Below are 19,950 nucleotides of genomic sequence, written 5' to 3'. Positions count from 1 at the left end.
TTGTGGACAGGTAAGATTTTTAATACTGAAGAGACATGCTTTGTCTCTTCTGCATTAAATTGTCTTACCTGCCTGTCCAACCCCTGTACAATAAGCTGTACAAGCGCAGTTCACTGTCGGCAATGCCGAATCTGATGGAACTCCCAAGCATGGGCGGGAGTGACGTCCTCTCTGCCCAGGCAATGACAGTGGCCTGCAATTGGTAAATTTGCTAAAACTGTATCAGATATGCATAGTAACCAATATGATTGTAGTGTCACCTTATGCAGCTTTGAAAATGAAAGATGGATGCCGATTGCTGTGCCCAGCTGCTCCAGTCCATTTACCATTAGTAAATCCTCCTCATTGTTTTCTATTGTTTTCTTGTAAAGTCTCTCATTAAAAATTGTCAAGGCTTCTAGACCTGGTTAATAAAATTATCATAACACTTTAATGACAAAGTTTATATGAGGGGTAAGCTTGTTAAAGAATTTCTCCTCTAGAAATTTGTTAGAATACCATAATAAAGGGGGGGGGGGGGGGGGGGGGATTTTAGTTTAGAAATGCAAGTGTGTATATATAGAAGTAGAAATGGATGTATTAATGTAATGTGGGGTTTAACCACTTGACCACTGGGCACTTAAACCCCCTTAATAACCAGACCAATTTTCAGCTTTCGGTGCTCTCACATTTTGAATGACAATTACTCAGTCATGCAACACTGTACCCAAATGAAATTTTTGTCCTTTTTTTCACACAAATAGAGCTTTCTTTTGGTGGTATTTAATCACCGCTGGGTTCTTCGTTTTTTGCGCTATAAAAGAAAAAAGACCAAATGTAAAAAAAAAATGCATTTTTCTTTGTTTCTGTTATAAAATTTTGCAAATTAGTAATTTTTTCTTCATATATTTTGGGCAAAATTTATACCGCTACATATCTTTTTGGTAAAAATAACCCAAATCGGTGTATATTATTTGGTCTTTGTGAAAGTTATAGAGTCCAAAAGCTATGGTGCCAATATCTGAAAATTGATCACACCCGAAGTACAGACCCAAAGTACATTTCTTGAGACCCTAACATGCCAGAAAAGTACATATACCCCCCAAATGACCCCTTTTTGGAAAGAAGACATGCATGATGAGTTTTTTGAAGTTGTCATTTTTTCCCACAATTCTCTGCAAAATCAAGATTTTTTTTTTTTTATTTACTCTTTTTATTTTCACAAAATTGTCATATTAGCAGGTTATTTCTCACACACAGCATATGCATACCACAAATTACACCCCAAAACACATTCTGCTATTACTCCTGAGTATGGTGATGCCACATGTGTGAGACTTTTACACAGCGTGGCCACACACAGAGGCCCAACATGCACGGAGCACCTTCAGGCGTTCTGGAGCACCCAAGCCAATTCTGACATTTCTCTCCTACATGTAAAAATCATCATTTATTTGCTAGAAAATTACATAGATCCCCAAAACATTATATATATGTTTTTTTTAGCAAAGACCCTAGAGAATACAATGGCGGTCGTTGCAACTTTTTATCTCGCACGGTATTTGCGCAGCAATTTTTTTGGGAAAAAAAAAAACAGTTTTGTGCTTAAAAAAAAAAAGAACAGTAAAGTTAGCACAATGTTTTTGCATAATGTAAAGGATGAAGTTATGCCGAGTAAATAGATACCTAACATGGCACCCTTCAAAATTACACACACTCGTGGAATGGCGCCAAACTTCGCTACTTAAAAATCCCCATAGGCGACGCTTTAAAATTTTTTACTGGTTACATGTTTTGAGTTACAGAGGAGGTCTAGGGCCAAAATTATTGCTCTCGCTCTAACGTTCGCACCGATATGTCATATATGGGCGGGACTTACGTGTGCATTCGCTTCTGCATGCGAGCACACAGACAGGGGCGCTTTTAAAACATATTTTTTTTTTCTTTTTATTGTTCATTTTACTTTATTTTAGTTTGTAAACATCCCTTGTAATAGGAATATGGCATGACAGGTCCTCTTTACAGTGAGTTATGGGGTCAATAAGACCCCACATCTCACCTCTAGGCTGGGAAGCCCGAAATAAAAAAAAAAAAAAAAAGATCCTGCCTTCGATCGTAGCGGTGAGTCGCTAGGAGCACCTGAGGGCGGTGGGAGGGGGGGGGACGTCCCCTCTCGCCTCCCATAAGAACGATCAAGCAGCAGAACAGACGCTATGACCATTCTTATGGGGTAGGGAATCACCGGCTGAAAAAGCTGATATCTGAATGATGCCTGTAGCTGCACCCATCATTCAGATATCACCGCACAAAGTCAAGGACGTCATATGACGGCCGGCGGGAAGTGGTTAAAACACTTTTTTTTTTTTTTTTTAACACAAAGTTGTCCAACACATAGCATGCACATACCAAAAATGACACCCCAAAATAGATTCTCCTACTCCTCCTGAGTATGGTGATATCACTTGTGTGAGACTTCCACAGCCTGGCCACATACAGAAGCTGAGTACAGCCGAGTATGGCTGAGCATGGATGAGCATGGCAAAGTATGGCTGGGTATGGTGGGGAATTGCTGAGTATGGATGGATGGATGTCTGTGACTGCTCATGTCACTGAGCAGCGCTGTGGGCACTACACATTCAGCCCACAGCGCTGCTGCCATCCGATCCCTCCCCCTCTGTACCAATCGGTTTGTTTACATGTGATCGCTCCGTCATTTGACGGAGCGATCATATGGTAAACGGCCGCAATTAGCGGCCATTTACCGGGATCCGTGAGGACCTGGCGGTCACGGATGTTCTCGGGTGCGCGCCCGAGCAGGATTCTGGGATCACGTCATAGTATGTGCTTCCAGAGTTATCCAACCGCCCTGCAGCCGTCATTTGGCTATGGGCCGGTTGGTAACTGGTTAAAAAAAAAAAAAAAAAAAAAAAAGGTCAGCTCTTCCCTTAAAGTGGATCTTCACAGCATCTGAGCACCACAAACCAAAGACACTATTTAGAACATTTTTAATATAGCAACTCCCCCCCCCCACCACCACCACCATCCAAATCTCCATGCTTTATTTTGTTGAGAAAATCACTTTGAAAACCACCCCCCAACCCCCCCCCCCCCTAGGGCAAGTGATTAATGTAGCATCTACTTCCTGGAATCCATCTGCCCTTTACTATGTATGCATGCAGGAGAATGTACTTAGCCGAGTAAACCCCTCCTGAAAACTCCTGGGGTGTATGACATTGTTTTTAACCTAGGCCTGAAAACCAGGAGGTAACTGAGAAATTTAAGAAGAAAAAAGTTTAAAACAGGAAAGTATATCATATTTTCTGATCTATTTACTAATGCTAGTAGCATGAGGATACAAAAAAAAAATCAATGTTGATTGGGAGAGTGAGTGTGGAATAAACATTCTTTGTGGTCTTTCATATGTCATTATCAGTGTTCACTTTGGAGTTTGCTTAGTAATACATTGCAAATAACAATGATATGTAGTTACCAAAGTACTAGATATGTTCAAGGCTGAAAACTTTGGTTCGCATAGTTGAGCAGATCTCACTGTGAATGACTGGAAATAAAACATGCTTTATCTCACTCAAGTTGTATTTTCTGGAACTGACTGAGCTCTGGCTTGTCTAGGTGTATTTATAAAGGTTTGTGTAATGCAACTTGCCCTGCTGGTTTTGAAAAAGTTAATCGGGGCATGTAAGCATTCAAAAATTGTTTTAATCAGTTTTGTTTTGTTAACTTTCACTGGTCATTTTTCTTTTCTATAGGACATTCAAATGAAGAGAATGGGGATGAGCAAATTAGAAACTGCAATGAAAGAGTTTTAATAGAAAGAATGGACAGGGAGCGTGCTGCATTGCTTCGGTAAGCATGCAAGGCTGATCATACACACAGATGTCGCATCAAACAAGGACATTGTGACCTCAGTCTATTTCTTCTCACATCGCAGTACCACCGGGACTCACCAGTTTTCTCTACAACTTTTCTGACAGTCAGAATATCTCTAGTTTATAACTGAATCGATCTGCTTCTAATCATGCAGAGATTTCCACCATACTGAAACCTCTTTGCATGGTAATGAACACTTTTGGAAGGGTTCATTATCGCCTACTAGTCCCTATGTAGTCCAGTAGTTCCCACTTGTTGCAAGTGATACTCCAATCTGTGGCATTGCTGTGGAACTCTGCGATCAGTTTCCTTTGTTTTTCTAGTTTTCCTCATCACCATTGAAAACTGCTCATTTCTGTACATGTAATCGGCATACCTGTTTTGAGCGTTGGTATCCTATCTAACAGTACATTTTAGAGGCTGTTGTAGGTTCTTTATTGCACCCTTTCCCATGTCCGTTTTCTAGCAGTCCTACTTCCTAGATAGTAATACTGAATCTGTGTAAAACTCTATTTTACCTTAATTGGCAGACAGTTCACTATCCTACCAGAATAAGCTGTCAGCCAATAAAAGAATTGAACCTTATCAGGAAAGGAAGGATGAAGTCCTTGTATTTCATAAGACAAACTTATACGAGCAGTTTGACTTAAAGGGTTAATTTACCTTTATTAAAAAAGCTCATCTTAAAGTTGAGCTCCACCCAAAAGGGGAAGCTCCGTCTGCCTCCCTCCCTCCGCTGGCACATTTGGCACCTTTTGGGGGGCAGGGGGGTGCGGGTACCCGGTTTTGACAGGTACCCGCTGCCAATTCCGGCTCAGTCGCGGCGTACTGAGCTGGAAGTTCAGCCCTCTCCTTCTCCCGCAGCCTTTTGGGACACTTTGCAGGTCCCAGAAGACTGCGGCCCATTTGCAAAGTGCAGCAGGAAACTGGCTTTGAAGCCACAAGGCTTCACTGCTGGTTTCACTTAGTCAAAATGGCAGCACCAACACCTGATAGCCGATTGAAGAATTGGCTCAGGTGAGGGCACCATTGGATGCCTGGACAGGTAAGTGCCCTAAAATTAAAAGTCAGCAGCTACAGTATTTGTATATTCGTAGCGTCTGACTTTTAATTTTTTTGCGGGAGCCTGGAGTTCCTCTTTAATAAAAAGAAAAAAAAAAACCCACCAAAAACCTCACTATTCAGTCACTCTGCACCATTGCACCCTATGCTAAACTGATATTAAAACTATTCCCTACCTCTCGTAACATACCTATAGAATATATTGGCGATAACAGTAGTTGCAACAGTAGCGCTTGTGAAAAGGACAGTGCTCTGTCCATTAGTGCTAGTTAGAGGACTTTTTTTTTTTTCTCCCCACAGGCTACTGTCATCACAAATATGATCCCACAGGTATGTTACTGGGGGGTATAGAAAATGCTGCGCTAACCCAATCAAATAAGTGAAGAAAACAAAGAAAAAACAAAAAAGCAGCTAGCACACAAACAAACCAAGTCAACTCAACATACAAATAATTAAGTGCAGCGCTGAGATCACCCAGCATGAACTAAAACATGGGTGAAAAATTATATACACCAGAGAAAATGTGAAATATAATGACAAAACAAATGTGAGAAATGACAGAATAACCAGTTAGGTATGATCGAAATGTCTATGGTGAAATATGAGGTAGCAAGGGACCAAAGTCCATAAATATAGGATCAGTGGAAGTCTTCCCAAAGGGAGAGGTACTGTAAACCCTGGAAGGTGAATTGACACTCGAATGGAAAAGCGACCACATACATCAAGCCACACAAATCTTCAATGGAAAAGGTTGGGTACCCTTACTGGATCCGTAGGACGTATCTGCCGTATAGCAGTACGTCTATTAGGCATAAGGAGGTAATCTCCCGTGATGTCCACCCGGGTGAGGTCCTGTAGGTCCCGGTCACCGGTGAAAAGTAGTTGTCCTGGGTACGAGTTGAACCACTATCGCACACGCTCTCCAGTTCCGGAACAGAAGGATCAGGAGGAACTAATTGGAAGTGGAACCATGGAGAAAGAAAAAAAGGGGACTCCACATGGTGTAGGTCAAAACGAGGGGTTTTAATAGATAAAAACCATACAGGATAAAAGTGATCACAAGCAATGTACACAGCTTATAAACCTAAGATGTTTATTGTACATAAGCTGTGTCATTGTACATTGCTTGTGATCACTTTTGACTGTGAAAAGTAGTTGTCCTGGGTACGAGTTGAACCACTATCACACGCGCTCTCCAGTTCCGGACCAGAAGGGTCAGGAGGAACTAATTGGAAGTGGAACCATGGAGAAAGAAAAAAAGGGGACTCCACATGGTGTAGGTCAAAACGAGGGGTTTTAATGGATAAAAACCATACAGGATAAAAGTGATCACAAGCAATGTACACAGCTTATAAACCTAAGATGTTTATTGTACATAAGCTGTGTCATTGTACATTGCTTGTGATCACTTTTATCCTGTATGGTTTTTATCTAAAAAAACCCCTCGTTTTGACCTACACCATGTGGAGTCCCCTTTTTTTCTTTCTCCATGGTTCCACTTCCAATTAGTTCCTCCTGACCCTTCTGTTCCGGAACTGGAGAGCACGTGCGATAGTGGTTCAACTCGTACCCAGGACAACTACTTTTCACCGGTGACCGGGACCTACAGGACCTCACCCGGGTGGACATCACTGGAGATTACCTCCTTATGCCTAATAGATGTACTGCTATACGGCAGATACGTCCTACGGATCCGGTAAGGGTACCCAACCTTTTCCATTGAAGATTTGTGTGGCTTGATGTATGTGGTCGCTTTTCCATTCGAATGTCAATTCACCTTCCAGGGTTTACAGTACCTCTCCCTTTGGGAAGACTTCCACTGATCCTATATTTATGGACTTTGGTTCCTTGCTACCTCATATTTCACCATAGACATTTCGATCATACCTAACTGGTTATTCTGTCATTTCTCACATTTGTTTTGTCATTATATTTCACATTTTCACTTGTGTATATAATTTTTCACCCATGTTTTAGTTCATGCTGGGTGATCTCAGCGCTGCACTTAATTATTTGTATGTTACTGGGGGGGGGGGTTGGGGTGCATGGTTGTAAGCTCTATTTGGCATAGGATGCTGCTATGGTATAATGTGATTGCATAGTGGTTGTGTGTAGTTTTTTTTTTTTCTCTCTGAATTAACCCTGTAAGCCAAAGTCAGTTATTGCACAGAGTTTCATTGACGCTATCTAGGGGCTGCTAAAGAGCTGTAACAGAAGGAGGGTGCAATAAAGCGCTTACAACAGCCTCTATGCCCAGGTATTGTTAGGATAGCAGTAGGAATTGCAATGGTCACGTTAAGATTGCTGATGCCATATCTGGTAAATTCTATTGCAGAGAAAACAAAGATCTCCCAGACCTCCCCCCAATGCATCCAGCAGGATGTGCAGCTATTGGTCTGAGCTCTAATCTGATGGTAACAGGGGGTCCAGCACTTTCAGGACCTTGGACGTCTGATTCTACCTCACACTTGACAACTCATCCATGGCTTTCTAGTGGCGTATTGCCTTGTATGTGGCATGCTGACAGTCCCTATGGTGAGTTGTTATAGAAAATTCAGTAATAAGGTCTTTCAACCTGGGTTCACACTAGTGCGATGCGGGAACAAGTGCAATTCCAGTGCCGTTTCCTGCATCACATCTCCCTCGCAAGCACTTCACACTGCCCTCTGCGAACCGCTGCTGGTGTCAATACAAAAATCTGGCGCGAATCATGTGATGTCTACGTTCGCAATAGTGTGATCCCAGGCTTAGTGAATTTGCCTTTTTATTGGTCGTATTTGTAATTATGTATGATACCGTAACTTACCGGTAGATTAAAGTTTGGTAATAGTTTATCCGCAATGTGAACAAACAGTGGGATTCTTATGTATAAACACCGCTTTTGTTAATACACTGTATTACCAAAATAAGTGGGATGTGTATCTTTACACACACATGAATTTTAATGGAATCCGTCTTATTCTGTAGGATTCAATATTGAGTTGGCCCACCCTTTGTAGCTATAACAACTTCAGGTCTTCTGGGAAGGCTGTCCACAAAGTTTAGGAGTGTGTCTATGGGATAGTTTGACCATTCTTCCAGAAGCGCATTTGTGAGGCCAGGCACTGATGTGGATGAGAAGGCCCGGCTTGCAGTCTCCACTCTAATTCATCCCAAAGGTGTTTTATCAGGTTGGGGTCAAGATTCACACACTGAATATACACACACACGCAGCCCCTTGGTATATGATGTGCGGCCCTCAGCAGTTTGAGATTGGAATATTGATTAGGGTATTAGAATTGATCACTACTAGCCTGAGGTAACATGTTCCCAGTTTCATATTGTCTTCTGCAGCATATCCCCAACCAAAAATGTAGCATGTCCACACTCTCTAACCCTAATTTAGCTCTACAGTTAACCTGACCTATATAGTGGTAAAACAACAATGTATTTACAAGCCCTATAAACTGCTGTGAAGAAGGTTACGCATGTTGAAATCCATGCTGTCTCATTGTAGCTCACCTCAAGGGTGATTGCCAGTGGGCACTGTGTGTCGTCCATGAAAAAGGGGTACGTTAGTACAATAATATGGGAGTTTTCAAACTAACATGAGACTTGCAGACACATTTATCAAAAACAAAACTTACCAGCAGGAATAGTTAACAGAAAAGTTGCTAAATGTAAAAAACAAAAAAACAAAAAAACAAAAAACAGGCTTTAAAATGGCAACAGACTTTTATGACTCAACAAATCCTGTATATTAGAAAAGTCACAAAGCTTGAATTGCTGCCAGAACTACAGCTGTGCATATAATGTACATATTTCATGTTTTGCCTTTTACACACCAGGTTTGGCCCATCCCACAATTCATCAAGCAATGAATCCAGCAGTACCTCCTGGGGTGCCAGCATCTTTTCCTTCTGCATACAGCTTTGCCAGGGATCCACAGAATGGACAGATTGTGGTCATTCCAGCTGAACATATATCAAATTTTGGTATGCTTGCACAAACCTATATATTTTTTTTAATCTAGTCCTAGATGTTATTTAGACCTCCTTTTGATTATAGACCTAGAAGGGTGATTGGATACACCATGGTCAGGCAAAACCATCTTCACACTCATTCATTCTATTCTGACATTTATGTGTATAAAATTATTGATTGGTGTGGAGGCACACTTATTATAAAGGCTTGTTGCACTTGAGGTTATATTTAGGAAGTTTATTGAAGTTGACAGGTGATAAGAAAAAGCCAAAAACGTTTTGGGGAAATGCCTCCCCCTTCATCAGGGCTAGTATACAGGGAAACCTTTAGCCTCCACTCACACTATGGTTTTCTTCTGCATTTGCTACCGTGCTGCACAACAATAGAAATTACATTATTCTCTATGGTGCCCGTTCCCATCAATGCACAAAATTTTCAGCACATTTTTTGAAAAGGTGAAGGCACTTAGTTTAGTGCAGTGCAGCAGGTTTTTTCCCCAACGGACTTCAATAGAAGTGCACCAGAAACGCATGTAGATTCCTTTTTAAAGCATTTTTGTCACACTTTTGTGTATAGAATTCAGTCTCCTTCTCCCACAAAAATGCTCTAAAGAATACATCTTCATCGCAGCACTAGTGTGAACCTAGGCTTAAGGCAAGCTATACCCGCTGGCAATAATTGCATACTGAAAATCTGACATGCTGGTTTATACCTAAGTCAATCAATGGATCGACTTGGGTACATTCAGCCTGCCCATAGATGGTTCGAATCTTGGCCGGTCTCTGCTGATTAAAACCATCTATGGCTGGCTTAAAGCAACTGTTAAGTACAGAAGCAAGAAAAGGTATGTGAACCTCTTGGGATTAACTCGTTTTCTGCAGTAATTTGACCTAAAATGTGATCCGATCCTCATCTAAGTCACAACAATAGACAGACACAATGTGCTTAAGCTGATAACCCACAAACCGCTCTAATTTCTTGTGTCTTTATTGAACACACCCAATAAACATTCACAATGCTGGAGGAAAAAGGTGAACCCATAGACTATATAAGCTGGCCATACGTTATACAATTTTCTTATTAAATGTCCTTTAGATTTACCTTCAACTATATAGCACAAGGGCCTTCTTGATTGCATACAAATAGAAAGTGTTTTTAGGTTTGACCTCATATTATATGGTTTTGGTAAATCTATAGGAAAATTGTACAAGAGAATTGCATAATGTATGGCCAGCCTTACTATAACGATAGCTAATTGGAGTCTGTAGTTTGCACACCTGGAGTTCAGTTAATGAAATAAATTTGAAGGTATAGATTGGAGCTTCATTGATAAGACACTCAAACATTTTAAAATATGAACCTTGCGTCACAAAATGGAGCTCTCTGAAGACATACGATCAAGTTTTTTTTTTTTTTCTTTTTTTTTTTTCTTTTATTACATGTACTTGTATAACGCAAATAATTTATGCAGTGCTTTACATATACAGTAAAACCTTGGTTTGAGAGTAACTTGGTTTGAGAGCGTTTTGAAAGACCAGAAACATTTTTAAATAAATTTTGACTTGATAAACGAGCGATGTCTTGATATACAAGTAGCGTCATGTCGCAACTGAGTATAAAACAGAACAGAGGCGCCTCTAAGTGTAGAAATATGGTTAAATTAATGAAGGTACAACATTTAGCAAGTCACATGGTTGACTGTGATTAAAACAGGCACATCTAAGTATGCAAACATACAGGGTAAAGCTGTCCATATAGTAGAGCTGCACGATTCTGGCCAAAATGAGAATGGCAATTTTTTTGCTAGAATAAATAGATCATGATTCTCTCACGATTCTCGTGACGTAAAATCTTTTACATTATACAAAAAATTGGGCTAACTTTTACTTTTTTTTTTTTATTCACTAAAGTAATTTTTTTTTACAATTTTTTTCTCTAGGGTCTCTACTAAAAAAAATGATATATACTGTTTGGGGGTTCTAAGTAATTTTCTAGCAAAAAAAAAAAAATTATTTTAACTTGACACCAACAAATGTCAGAAAAAGGTTTAGTGTGGTTAAACTTTCTTAACTACAGAAGTCTATTCCATTGACAAATTGTTACAATTGTTACAAAGTTTCACCGCTAAAGAATGTTCTGATTCTTGGCAGACAGCCTGGATTTTTTCTTCCTTTCTTTTGACGGCTGTGGCCTCAGAAGAGCAGAGAGAATTCTTTGCATAGCAAGAATCGTGAAACACTTTTTCTCCTTTCGTCTTCCAGGACAGCCTCTGAGACATAGGGCTTCCCCCTCCGAGACAGAAAACACATACACCAATCGTCTTAAAAGGTGGTCCTCCAGGCCTCCCTCTTCAGTTATTGTGTTTCCTGCCAGACGGGAAGGAGCACGCTAGGAACTAAGGGAGCTCCATGTCTCAGGACTGTCCTGTGAAGAGCCCCTGGTGTTGACTCTCCTCTGCCTGGGCACCCCTCTGTCCTGCTGGGGAAGAGGGTGGTGCTAGCCCCACTGTTGCCATTGGCTCAGAGAGAGCAGGACCCCGGGTGACCACAGCCAAGCCCCCTACAACGCCGTACCTGCACTTGTGGAAACTCAGGTGATTCCTGGGCCGGCAGGCGAGAGACGCTCAGCCGGCCATGCCGGTGACCTCTGTGGCTCTTCCGGCTTCAGCGTGCCGCGTAGGGGGCAGGGCTTCTGCTTTCCAACAGGCGGAAGTGATGCACGATGTACTTCCGGCAGAACCGCATCATCAGGGGGTGCCTCGAGACATGGTCTTGGTCTCTGAGGCAGAGCGGTGGATATACAGGCATCCGGAGCGGTGTATAAGGCTCGGCAAGGCTGCGCAAACACCAGGGAACGTGGAGACATTTGCACAAGTGATAGACTCCGGTTCCATAGGCATTGACACCTCCCAGGTAAGGTGGTAAAGCTGGACCATTTCTTACACTGGGGGGTCATGGTTCTTGGGACCCAAGTAACTCCCTCCCTGGGTGGGGAACCTCAGGTGATGGACTGGGCACTTACTAGGCTGACCCTAGTACAGTGGTGGTTTGGGTCAGTGAGGCATACTAATGAAAGTTTGTCCTCTTGTCTTTTCTGTTTGGTTTTCAGGTTAAAACCCAGGACAGGATTCAAACACAACTGCCTAGGAAAAAATGTGCCCTATGTAGGACTAAGTTAGGGCCCAATTGGGAGAAGCCACTATGCCCAGATTGTGTCAGCAGTCTCGTCAAGGATGATTCCGTGGCAGCATGTCACAAAATCCTGACTTCGGTTAAAGACGAGCTTGCGTCCACATTTCAGTCATTCAAGGGAATGATGGATAAGATGCAGGGTCCCTCACTATCCCTACCCAGGGCAGCCAGTTTGCCTTCCCTATCTGAGCCCAGTCAGGAGGGCGAGGGGGATAGGGAGAGGGTACCTAGATCGCTAGCCTCCTCTCAAGTGGATTCAGCATCCGAGAGGGGGAAGATGATCCCTCCAGGGGGTCCAGATATAAATTGTCTCTGGGCGATGTGGGGGATTTATTGAAAGCATTTTATGACACGTTAGAAATTCGTGAGGAGCAGGTTCAACTCTCCAAGCACGACCTGATGTACCAAGGATCCAGTGCTCATAAAGCCAGGGTTTTTCCCGTGCAAAAATCTCTGATAGTCGATTTTGCTGAAGTGGGAACACCCGGAAAAGAGGCCATTCTTTTCAGGTAACCTCAAACTGAGGTTCCCTTTTGAAGCAGATGCTTCTCATCCATGAAATAACAATCCTAAGCTGGATGCGCCCTTAGCCAAAGTCTCAAAAAAGACAGACTTGGCCTTTGATGACTTGGGATTGCTCAAAGATCCCATGGATAAAAGGGGGGACGTGCTGCTAAAGAGGGCTTGGGATGCCTCATCAATTGGGTTGAAGCCAGCTCTTGCAACTACATGCGTGGCCAGAAATCTGGAGTGCTGGTTATCACAATTACAGTGCCACATTTCGGCTGGTACGTCTAGGCAACAGCTTTTGAAATCTTTTCCCTTACTATTTAAGAGGGTTGGATTTTTGGCAGATGCCTCAGCGGAGTCTGTAAAATTAGCCGCTAGGTCAGCCGCACTAGTAATTGCAGCTAGAAGGGCTGTATGGCTAAAAGCCTGGACAGGCGTCGCCGCCTCAAAGCTTAAGCTTTGTGGGTTACCCTTTTCGGGTGACCACCTGTTTGAGCCCGGCCTCCAGGAGGCACTGGAACGTACTCAGGACAGGAAGAAAGCGTTTCCTGAGAGGAAGAAAAGCGAGGGCAAACACTTTTTTTGAGGCCCCAGGCAACAGGGCCAACTAGAGAGGGATGGCCGCCCCAAGAAACATTGGACGGGCCATAAAGGGCGTGGAAGAGGAGGAATCTTATTTAATCTTCCTCAAACCACCGCAAAACCCCAGTGACTCCTGCGTCCCAGTGGGAGGAAGACAGGGGGGAGTTCCTCTCACAATGGACCAGCTCAACTTGAAGTCCATTCATTTTAGACATCATATGGAACGGTTACAGACTGGAGTTCAGTTCGGTTCCCCCCTCAAGTTATCAGGTTACCCAGTTACCCAGAGACCGGGAAAAAGTGAAAGCTCTGGGCCTATTATTAGGGGACCTAGTGGATCAGAGAGTCCTTATACAGGTGCACAAGAAGGAGCAGGGTCAGGGTGTATATACTCGCATGTGTTTGTTGTGAGAAAACCTTCAGGGAAGTTCAGACTAATCCTGAACCTCCGTCCCCTGAACCAGTTTGTAAGGTACAAGCGATTCAGGATGAAATCAATATTTACTGTAACCAACCTCCTTTTTCCAGGCTGCTATATGGCCACGGTAGATCTCAGGGATGCCTACCTGCATGTCCCTATACATCAGGAATTTCAAAAATTCCTCCAGTTAGCGGTCAGAATAAATTCAGAAGTTCTGTACTTCCAGTTCCGGGCACTACCTTTCAGTCTGTCCTTTTCGCCGAGAATCTTCACGAAGGTTCTAGCAGAGGCCTTAGCTCTGCTAAGAGTCAGGGCCATTACAGTGATCCCCTACCTGGACGATCTCCTGTTTGTGGCCCCCTCTTTTCATCAACTAGAGAGGGCTTTGCAGGAGGCCCAGAGTTTCCTGCTATCTCTTGGGTGGCTAATCAACCAGGAAAAGTCCCAGCTGACCCCGGCACAGGAGGTCCTTGTATTTGGAGTACAAAATCTCTTCAGTGGAGATGGAGGTGTTTCTTCCCAGGGAAAAGATCCTGAAGGTGGATCAGGCAGTAGCCCAGCTTCAAACCAATCAGGTAGCCCTGATCAGAGAGGTTATGAGAGTTCTGGGTCTGATGACATCCTGTTTCCCAGCGGTTCCTTGGGCATGACTTCATCAGCGCCCTCTGCAGAATCTCATTCTGCGTTTAAGACAGCGGAAAACAAAGCCTAGATCAACTTATGCTCCTACCAGCAAAAATCAAAAGGACTTAATGGTGGTGGTGAGCTCATCACAATCTGGAAGTAGGAAGTAGGCCTGTCCTGGGCCCTTCCTGCGGCCATAGTGGTGACAACCGACGCCAGTGCATTAGGACGGGGAGCCCACCTGGTGGGGTCCTTAGCTCAGGGAGCCTGGTCACCAGTAGAGGCCAGTTGATCCTCAATTCAGAGGGAGCTTCTGGCAATTCTGAGGGCTATAGAGGCTTTCCAGTCCTGGATAGGTGGACAGCACCTACAGGTACGGACAGACAATACGGCGACTGTCGCATATGTAAACAAGCAGGGAAGCACAAGGAGCCCCGCTCTACAGACCATAGCCAATAAGATTCTGTGCTGGGCTGAGGTGAATCTGTCCTCATTGTCAGTCATTCAGCTAAAAGGCTCTCAAAATTCGCTGGCAGATTTTCTCAGCCGCCAGCATGTGTGTCAGGACGAATGGTCCCTCAACATAAATGTTTTCAGGGAGATTGTACAGTGTTGGGGACAACCGGAGGTGGACTTCTTCGCCTCGGAGGCCAACAAAAAGGTGGCACAATTCTTTTCCATTAGGCCACAGAGATAGACGCCTTTGCCAATCCTCGGCAGTTCAACCTGTTATGCCTTTCCTCCAGTGCGGCTGATAGCGGTGGTTCTCCAGAGATTTCTGGCAGAATTGACGAATCTCATCCTAGTAGCGCCATTTTGGCCAAAGAGACCCTGGTTTGCCAACTTGAAGAGACTGGCCATTTGTCCTCCTTTACCCCTCCCGGTCAGGGAGGACTTGATTTCTCAGGGCCTGATTCTACACCCTCGAATAGAGAGCCTCAGACTATCAGCATGGTATCTGAGGAACAGCTGTTGAGAGCGCAGGGGTTTTTAGAGAGAGTGACTAGAACTCTTCTCGAGTGCCGTAAGCCGCTAACCAGGGCAATTTATGCCAAGGTATAGAAAAAGGAGCAGGGGCTGAATCATCCTGGGATTCTGGCAGTCCTGGATTTCCTCCAGACAGGTATAGAACTGGGCCTTTCTGTTAGTACCTTGAAAGTTCAGACTGTGGCCTTGAGTGTTTTCCTGCAGACCTCACTTCAGCAAAATCAATTTGTTAGGAATTTCTTCAAGGCCCTGACAAGGTCCAGGCCAGTGAGGGTTACAGCCTGCCCCTGCTGGGATCTGGCCTTGGTCCTCAGAGCACTTACTGGTAGTCCCTTCGAACCCCTGGAGAAATCCATGCTAAAATGAGTTGTACTCAAAACAGTTTTTTGATAGCTACCACGTCAGCCAGAAGGGTGAGTGATTTGCAGGTTCTCTCTATTCGAGAGTCATTTTTGTTGATTCGGGATGATAGGATCATTCTTAAGGCAGACCCCAGTTTTCTCCCTAAGGTAGCATCTACGTTCCATAGAACTCAGGACATTGTCCTGCCAACATTCTGTCCCATCACAGAGGCAGATGAGGAGGAATCTTTAAGTTTATTAGATGTTAAGAGAAGCCTTTTAGTTTCTTTAGAAGTCACTAGAAGCTTTAGGAATGCAGATTCTCTTTTTGTTAATTTTGCGGGGGCCCACAAGGGTTGTAGGGCATCTAAATCTTCCATTGCTAGATGGATAAGAATGGCAATCATAGAAGCTTATAAGTTGGAAGGTAGACACGCACCATTAGTTAAGGCACATTCCACCAGGGCAGTCTCGGTTTCATGGGCAGAGAGGGCCGGCGCCTCTCCGGAGGTCATCTGCAAGGCTGCAACATGGTCCAGCTACTCTACATTTGCTAAACATTACCGTCTGGATTTATTGTCTGACAAAGAGCAGACTTTTGGACGAAAGGTCCTCCAGGCAGTGGTCCCGCCCTGACAAAGTGAGTTTCTTGCTTATCTCAGAGGCTGTCCTGGAAGACGAAAGGAGAAAACCGGAGTTAGACCTACCAGTAACTCTTTTTCTAGGAGTCTTCCAGGACAGCCTAGTTTCCCACCCGGTGTTTTGTAATTAACTGGTGTTGGAGTTATATACTGACGTGGTGGAAGTGTTTTATATCTTTCAGAGCCTTCCTGTAGTTTTTGGTAAACTGAAGAGGGAGGCCTGGAGGACCACCTTTTATGACAATTGGTGTATGTGTTTCCTGCCCCAGAGGGAGGAGCCCTATGTCTCAGAGGCTGTGCTGGCAGACTCCTAGAAATAGAGTTACCGGTAAGTCTAACTCCGGTTTTCAAGATCGCAGCGAGAAAAAATCGTGATAACGATTCTTGACGATTAATTGTGCAGCTCTACCACAAAGTCCCATAGGGACTTTGTAGTTCTGTTAACAGCTGGAGGTCCGCTAATTGCATATCCCTGGTCTATGTAGACAGCTTTACCCCGGATGCCCTTCATGTGCCTCTCTTAATCATCAACCATGTGAGTTTCTAAATGTTGTACCTTCATTAAATGTAACCATATTGCTACACTTAGAGGCGCCTTTCTTTTTTATACACTGTAGCTCCTGCTGGATTTTTCTTCTAATCCCCTTGTGGAGGTTGCCATTTGTGGATGGACATTTTATGGTTAAACAACCTATCACATTGCTATAATCTTTTTATATGGACTATAAACTGAAGGACGTATGAATAAATGGTTGTGGAACAAATTATTTGAGTTTCCATTATTTCTTATGGGGAAATTCGCTTTGATATACAAATGCTTTGGATTACAAGCATGTTTCTGGAACAAATTATGCTCGCAATCCAAGGTTTAACTTTATATTGTATATTTGCATTAGTCCCTGCCCCCAAGGAGCTTACAATCTAAGGTCTCAAACTCACATTCATACTAGGGGCAATTAACCTACCAGCATGTCTTTGGAGTGTGGCACGCAGGCACAGGGAGAACATGCAAACTGTGCAGGTAGTGACTTGGTTGGGATTTGATCTAAGGACCCTAATGCTGCTAGGCAGAAGTGCTAACCACTGTGTTGCCCATTTGATCTGAGTAAGGCTGAAAAGGGCAAGCAATATCAAAAGTGTATAGGCATTTATCAGTCGACAGACAAACTATGTATATGGATCATTTAGAACCGTGGCTACACTTTCTAGAACTGGGCTCCCAGCCAAGATGACTCCCAAGGCACAATGCAGAATCTTCAATGAGGTAAGGAAGAACCCACGAGTAACAGCTAAAGGCTTGAAAACATCACTGGAACTAGCAAACATCCCTGTTCATGAGTCTACTCTATATAAATCTTTGACTAGGCAGGGTGTCCATGGCAGAACACCACGGAGGAAGCAGCTGTAATCCAAAAGAAACCCAAAAACATTGTTGCGCACCTGGCACTTGCCAAAAAGTGCCTTGGCAAACTGCAACACTACTGGGAAAATGTTTTGTGGACTGATAAAACAAAAGTTGAATTGTCCAGGAAAAAAAACTAGATATGGTGCAAACAGGGCACAGCTTACCAACATTAAAACATCACCCCGGTGAAGTATGATGGAGGGAACATTGGATTGCTTAGCTGCATCAGGGCCTAGACGACTTGCCATCATTGAGGGGAAAATGAATTCCCAAGTTTACCAAAATATCCTACGGGATAATGTCAGAGTGGCTGATGTTTGTCTAGAACTTAAAATGACAAGGTGTGAGAGATGCTGATGGGCAGATATGGAAGCACAGACACATTGTATGGCCATATCAAAGGGATTTGAAAGTGCAGGGAATATGTGGGTTTTCAGGGGTTATGAATCGGGCTGGTCATTTACAGTATCTCACATAAGTGAGTACACCCCTCACATTTTTGTAAATATTTTATTATATCTTTTCATGTGACATCACTGAAGAAATGACACTTTGCTATAATGTAAAGTAGTGAGTGTACAGCTTGTATAACAGTGTAAATTAGCTGTCCCCTCAAAATAACTCAACACAGCCATTAATGTCTAAACAGCTGGCAACAAAAGTGAGTACACCCCTAAGTGAAAATGTCCAAATAGGGCCCAATTAGCCATTTTGAAAAGAGGGGGGGAGTGGGACTGGGGGAATGTTGGGACTTTGTGTGAAGCACAACATCGGAACCAAATTAATCAATTGGTATGTATTATTTAATGGTGCACATGGATGCATGTGGGACATAAAATATACACACAGTACATAACACTATGTGTGGCAGAAAGCTAACACTACACATCACCCTGAACACACCATCCCCACCGTGAAACATGGTAGTTGCAGCATCATGTTGTGGGGATGCTTTTCTTCAGCAGAGACAGGGAAGCTGGTCAGAGTTGGTGGGAAGATGGATAGAGCCAAATACAGGACAATCTTAAAAGAAAATCTGTTAGCGTCTGCAAAAGACTTGAGACTGAGGCAGAGGTTCACCTTCCAGCAGGACAATGACCCTAAACATACAGCCAAAGCTACAATGGAATGGTTTAGATCAAAGCATATTCATCATGTGTTAGAATGGTCCAGTCAAAGTCCAGACCTAAATCCAATTGAGAATCTGTGGCAAGACTTGAAAATTGCTGTTCAAACGCTCTCCATCCAATCTGACAGAGCTTGGGCTATTTTGCAAAGAAGAATGGGCAAAAATGTCACTCTAGATGTGCAAAGCTGGTAGAGACATACCCAAAAAGGCTTGCAGTAGTAATTGCAGCGAAAGGTGGTTCTACAAAATATTGACCCAGGGGGGCTGAATACAAATGCACGTCACACATTTATTTCTAAAAATTGTTGAAAACTATTTATCATTTTCCTTCCACTATCACATAAAATCTAAATAAAATAAATGTATGTTGTTGGTTGTAACATGACAAAATGTGGAACATTTCAAGGGGGGGTATGAATACTTTTTCAAGGCACTGTAGTAGCTGTGACAATACATCAATGAAAAGCTCTACGCACATTTCGTGCATAACTTCCACTCATCAGGAGCGAATGCAATATAGGTATGTCTGTAATGAAATATAAATGCCAAATAGTAAAGTAACTAAGATAGCAGGAAGAGGGGGAAACCACATATTAATCCCAGCACTCTTACCTATAAGTAAGCAACAGCATTCAACAACATGGGTAGTATTGGTAGCTGGAGGCACTATGGGAACATCATTCCTGAAAACCGAGGTGGCGATAACTGCGGCAACACAGCGGTGACCATAGAACAAGAAGTGAGCCTGAATAGTCATTTTGTTGCCAATAAGTAACTGTGGTTGTAATAAGTGCTGAGTAAAGGCCCATAGGGCTTCTTTGGAGAAATTGTAAATAAAGTGTATCATCAAAGTGACTGCACAATAAGTAATTGGGGAAGATATTAAAACCATTACCAAAGGAAAGAAAGACAAAGAACAGATCTTAAATGTAAAGTAAAAACAGGTACGTGCCTCACCATAGAATGGGTGGTAAGATCAAATATAACACATAAGAACCAAAGATGAATAGAAAACTAAATATTACCCTTAGTATCAAGTGGAAAGCATAGTCCAGAGATGTGCATAGTGTCATCAAGGAGCAGACTGAGTGTGCTATATAGGGGTGTGGAATATATACCCGCCCCATCGTCACAAGACCCCACCAACGTCACGCTGCATGCTGATGGGAAGGCGGAGCCAGTGTTCGAGCGACCATTGATGCCTGGCACTGGACACCACAACCTCTC

At 43.2% G+C, this 19,950-nt stretch overlaps 1 protein-coding gene across 6 annotated transcripts in view; it reads left to right on the top strand.

Moving 5' to 3' along the window:
- Positions 1 to 19,950, top strand: part of TNRC18 (trinucleotide repeat containing 18) — a 459,641-nt gene that overhangs the window by 137,094 nt on the left and 302,597 nt on the right. For 5 of the 6 annotated variants that reach the window (XM_073633133.1, XM_073633134.1, XM_073633132.1 and 2 more), the window contains exons 5-7: positions 3,747 to 3,843; positions 7,265 to 7,464; positions 8,757 to 8,903. In XM_073633133.1, the coding sequence (XP_073489234.1) occupies positions 3,747 to 3,843; positions 7,265 to 7,464; positions 8,757 to 8,903 (444 nt within the window). The remainder of the gene's footprint in view (positions 1 to 3,746; positions 3,844 to 7,264; positions 7,465 to 8,756; positions 8,904 to 19,950) is intronic. The other variant, XM_073633135.1, reaches the window with a different exon arrangement.

Source organism: Aquarana catesbeiana, linkage group LG06 (genome assembly GCF_042186555.1).
Source record: "Aquarana catesbeiana isolate 2022-GZ linkage group LG06, ASM4218655v1, whole genome shotgun sequence".
Taxonomy (NCBI): Eukaryota; Metazoa; Chordata; class Amphibia; order Anura; family Ranidae; genus Aquarana; species Aquarana catesbeiana.
Note: the sequence above shows the minus strand (reverse complement) of the source record. Positions and strands in the feature narration are given on the sequence as shown.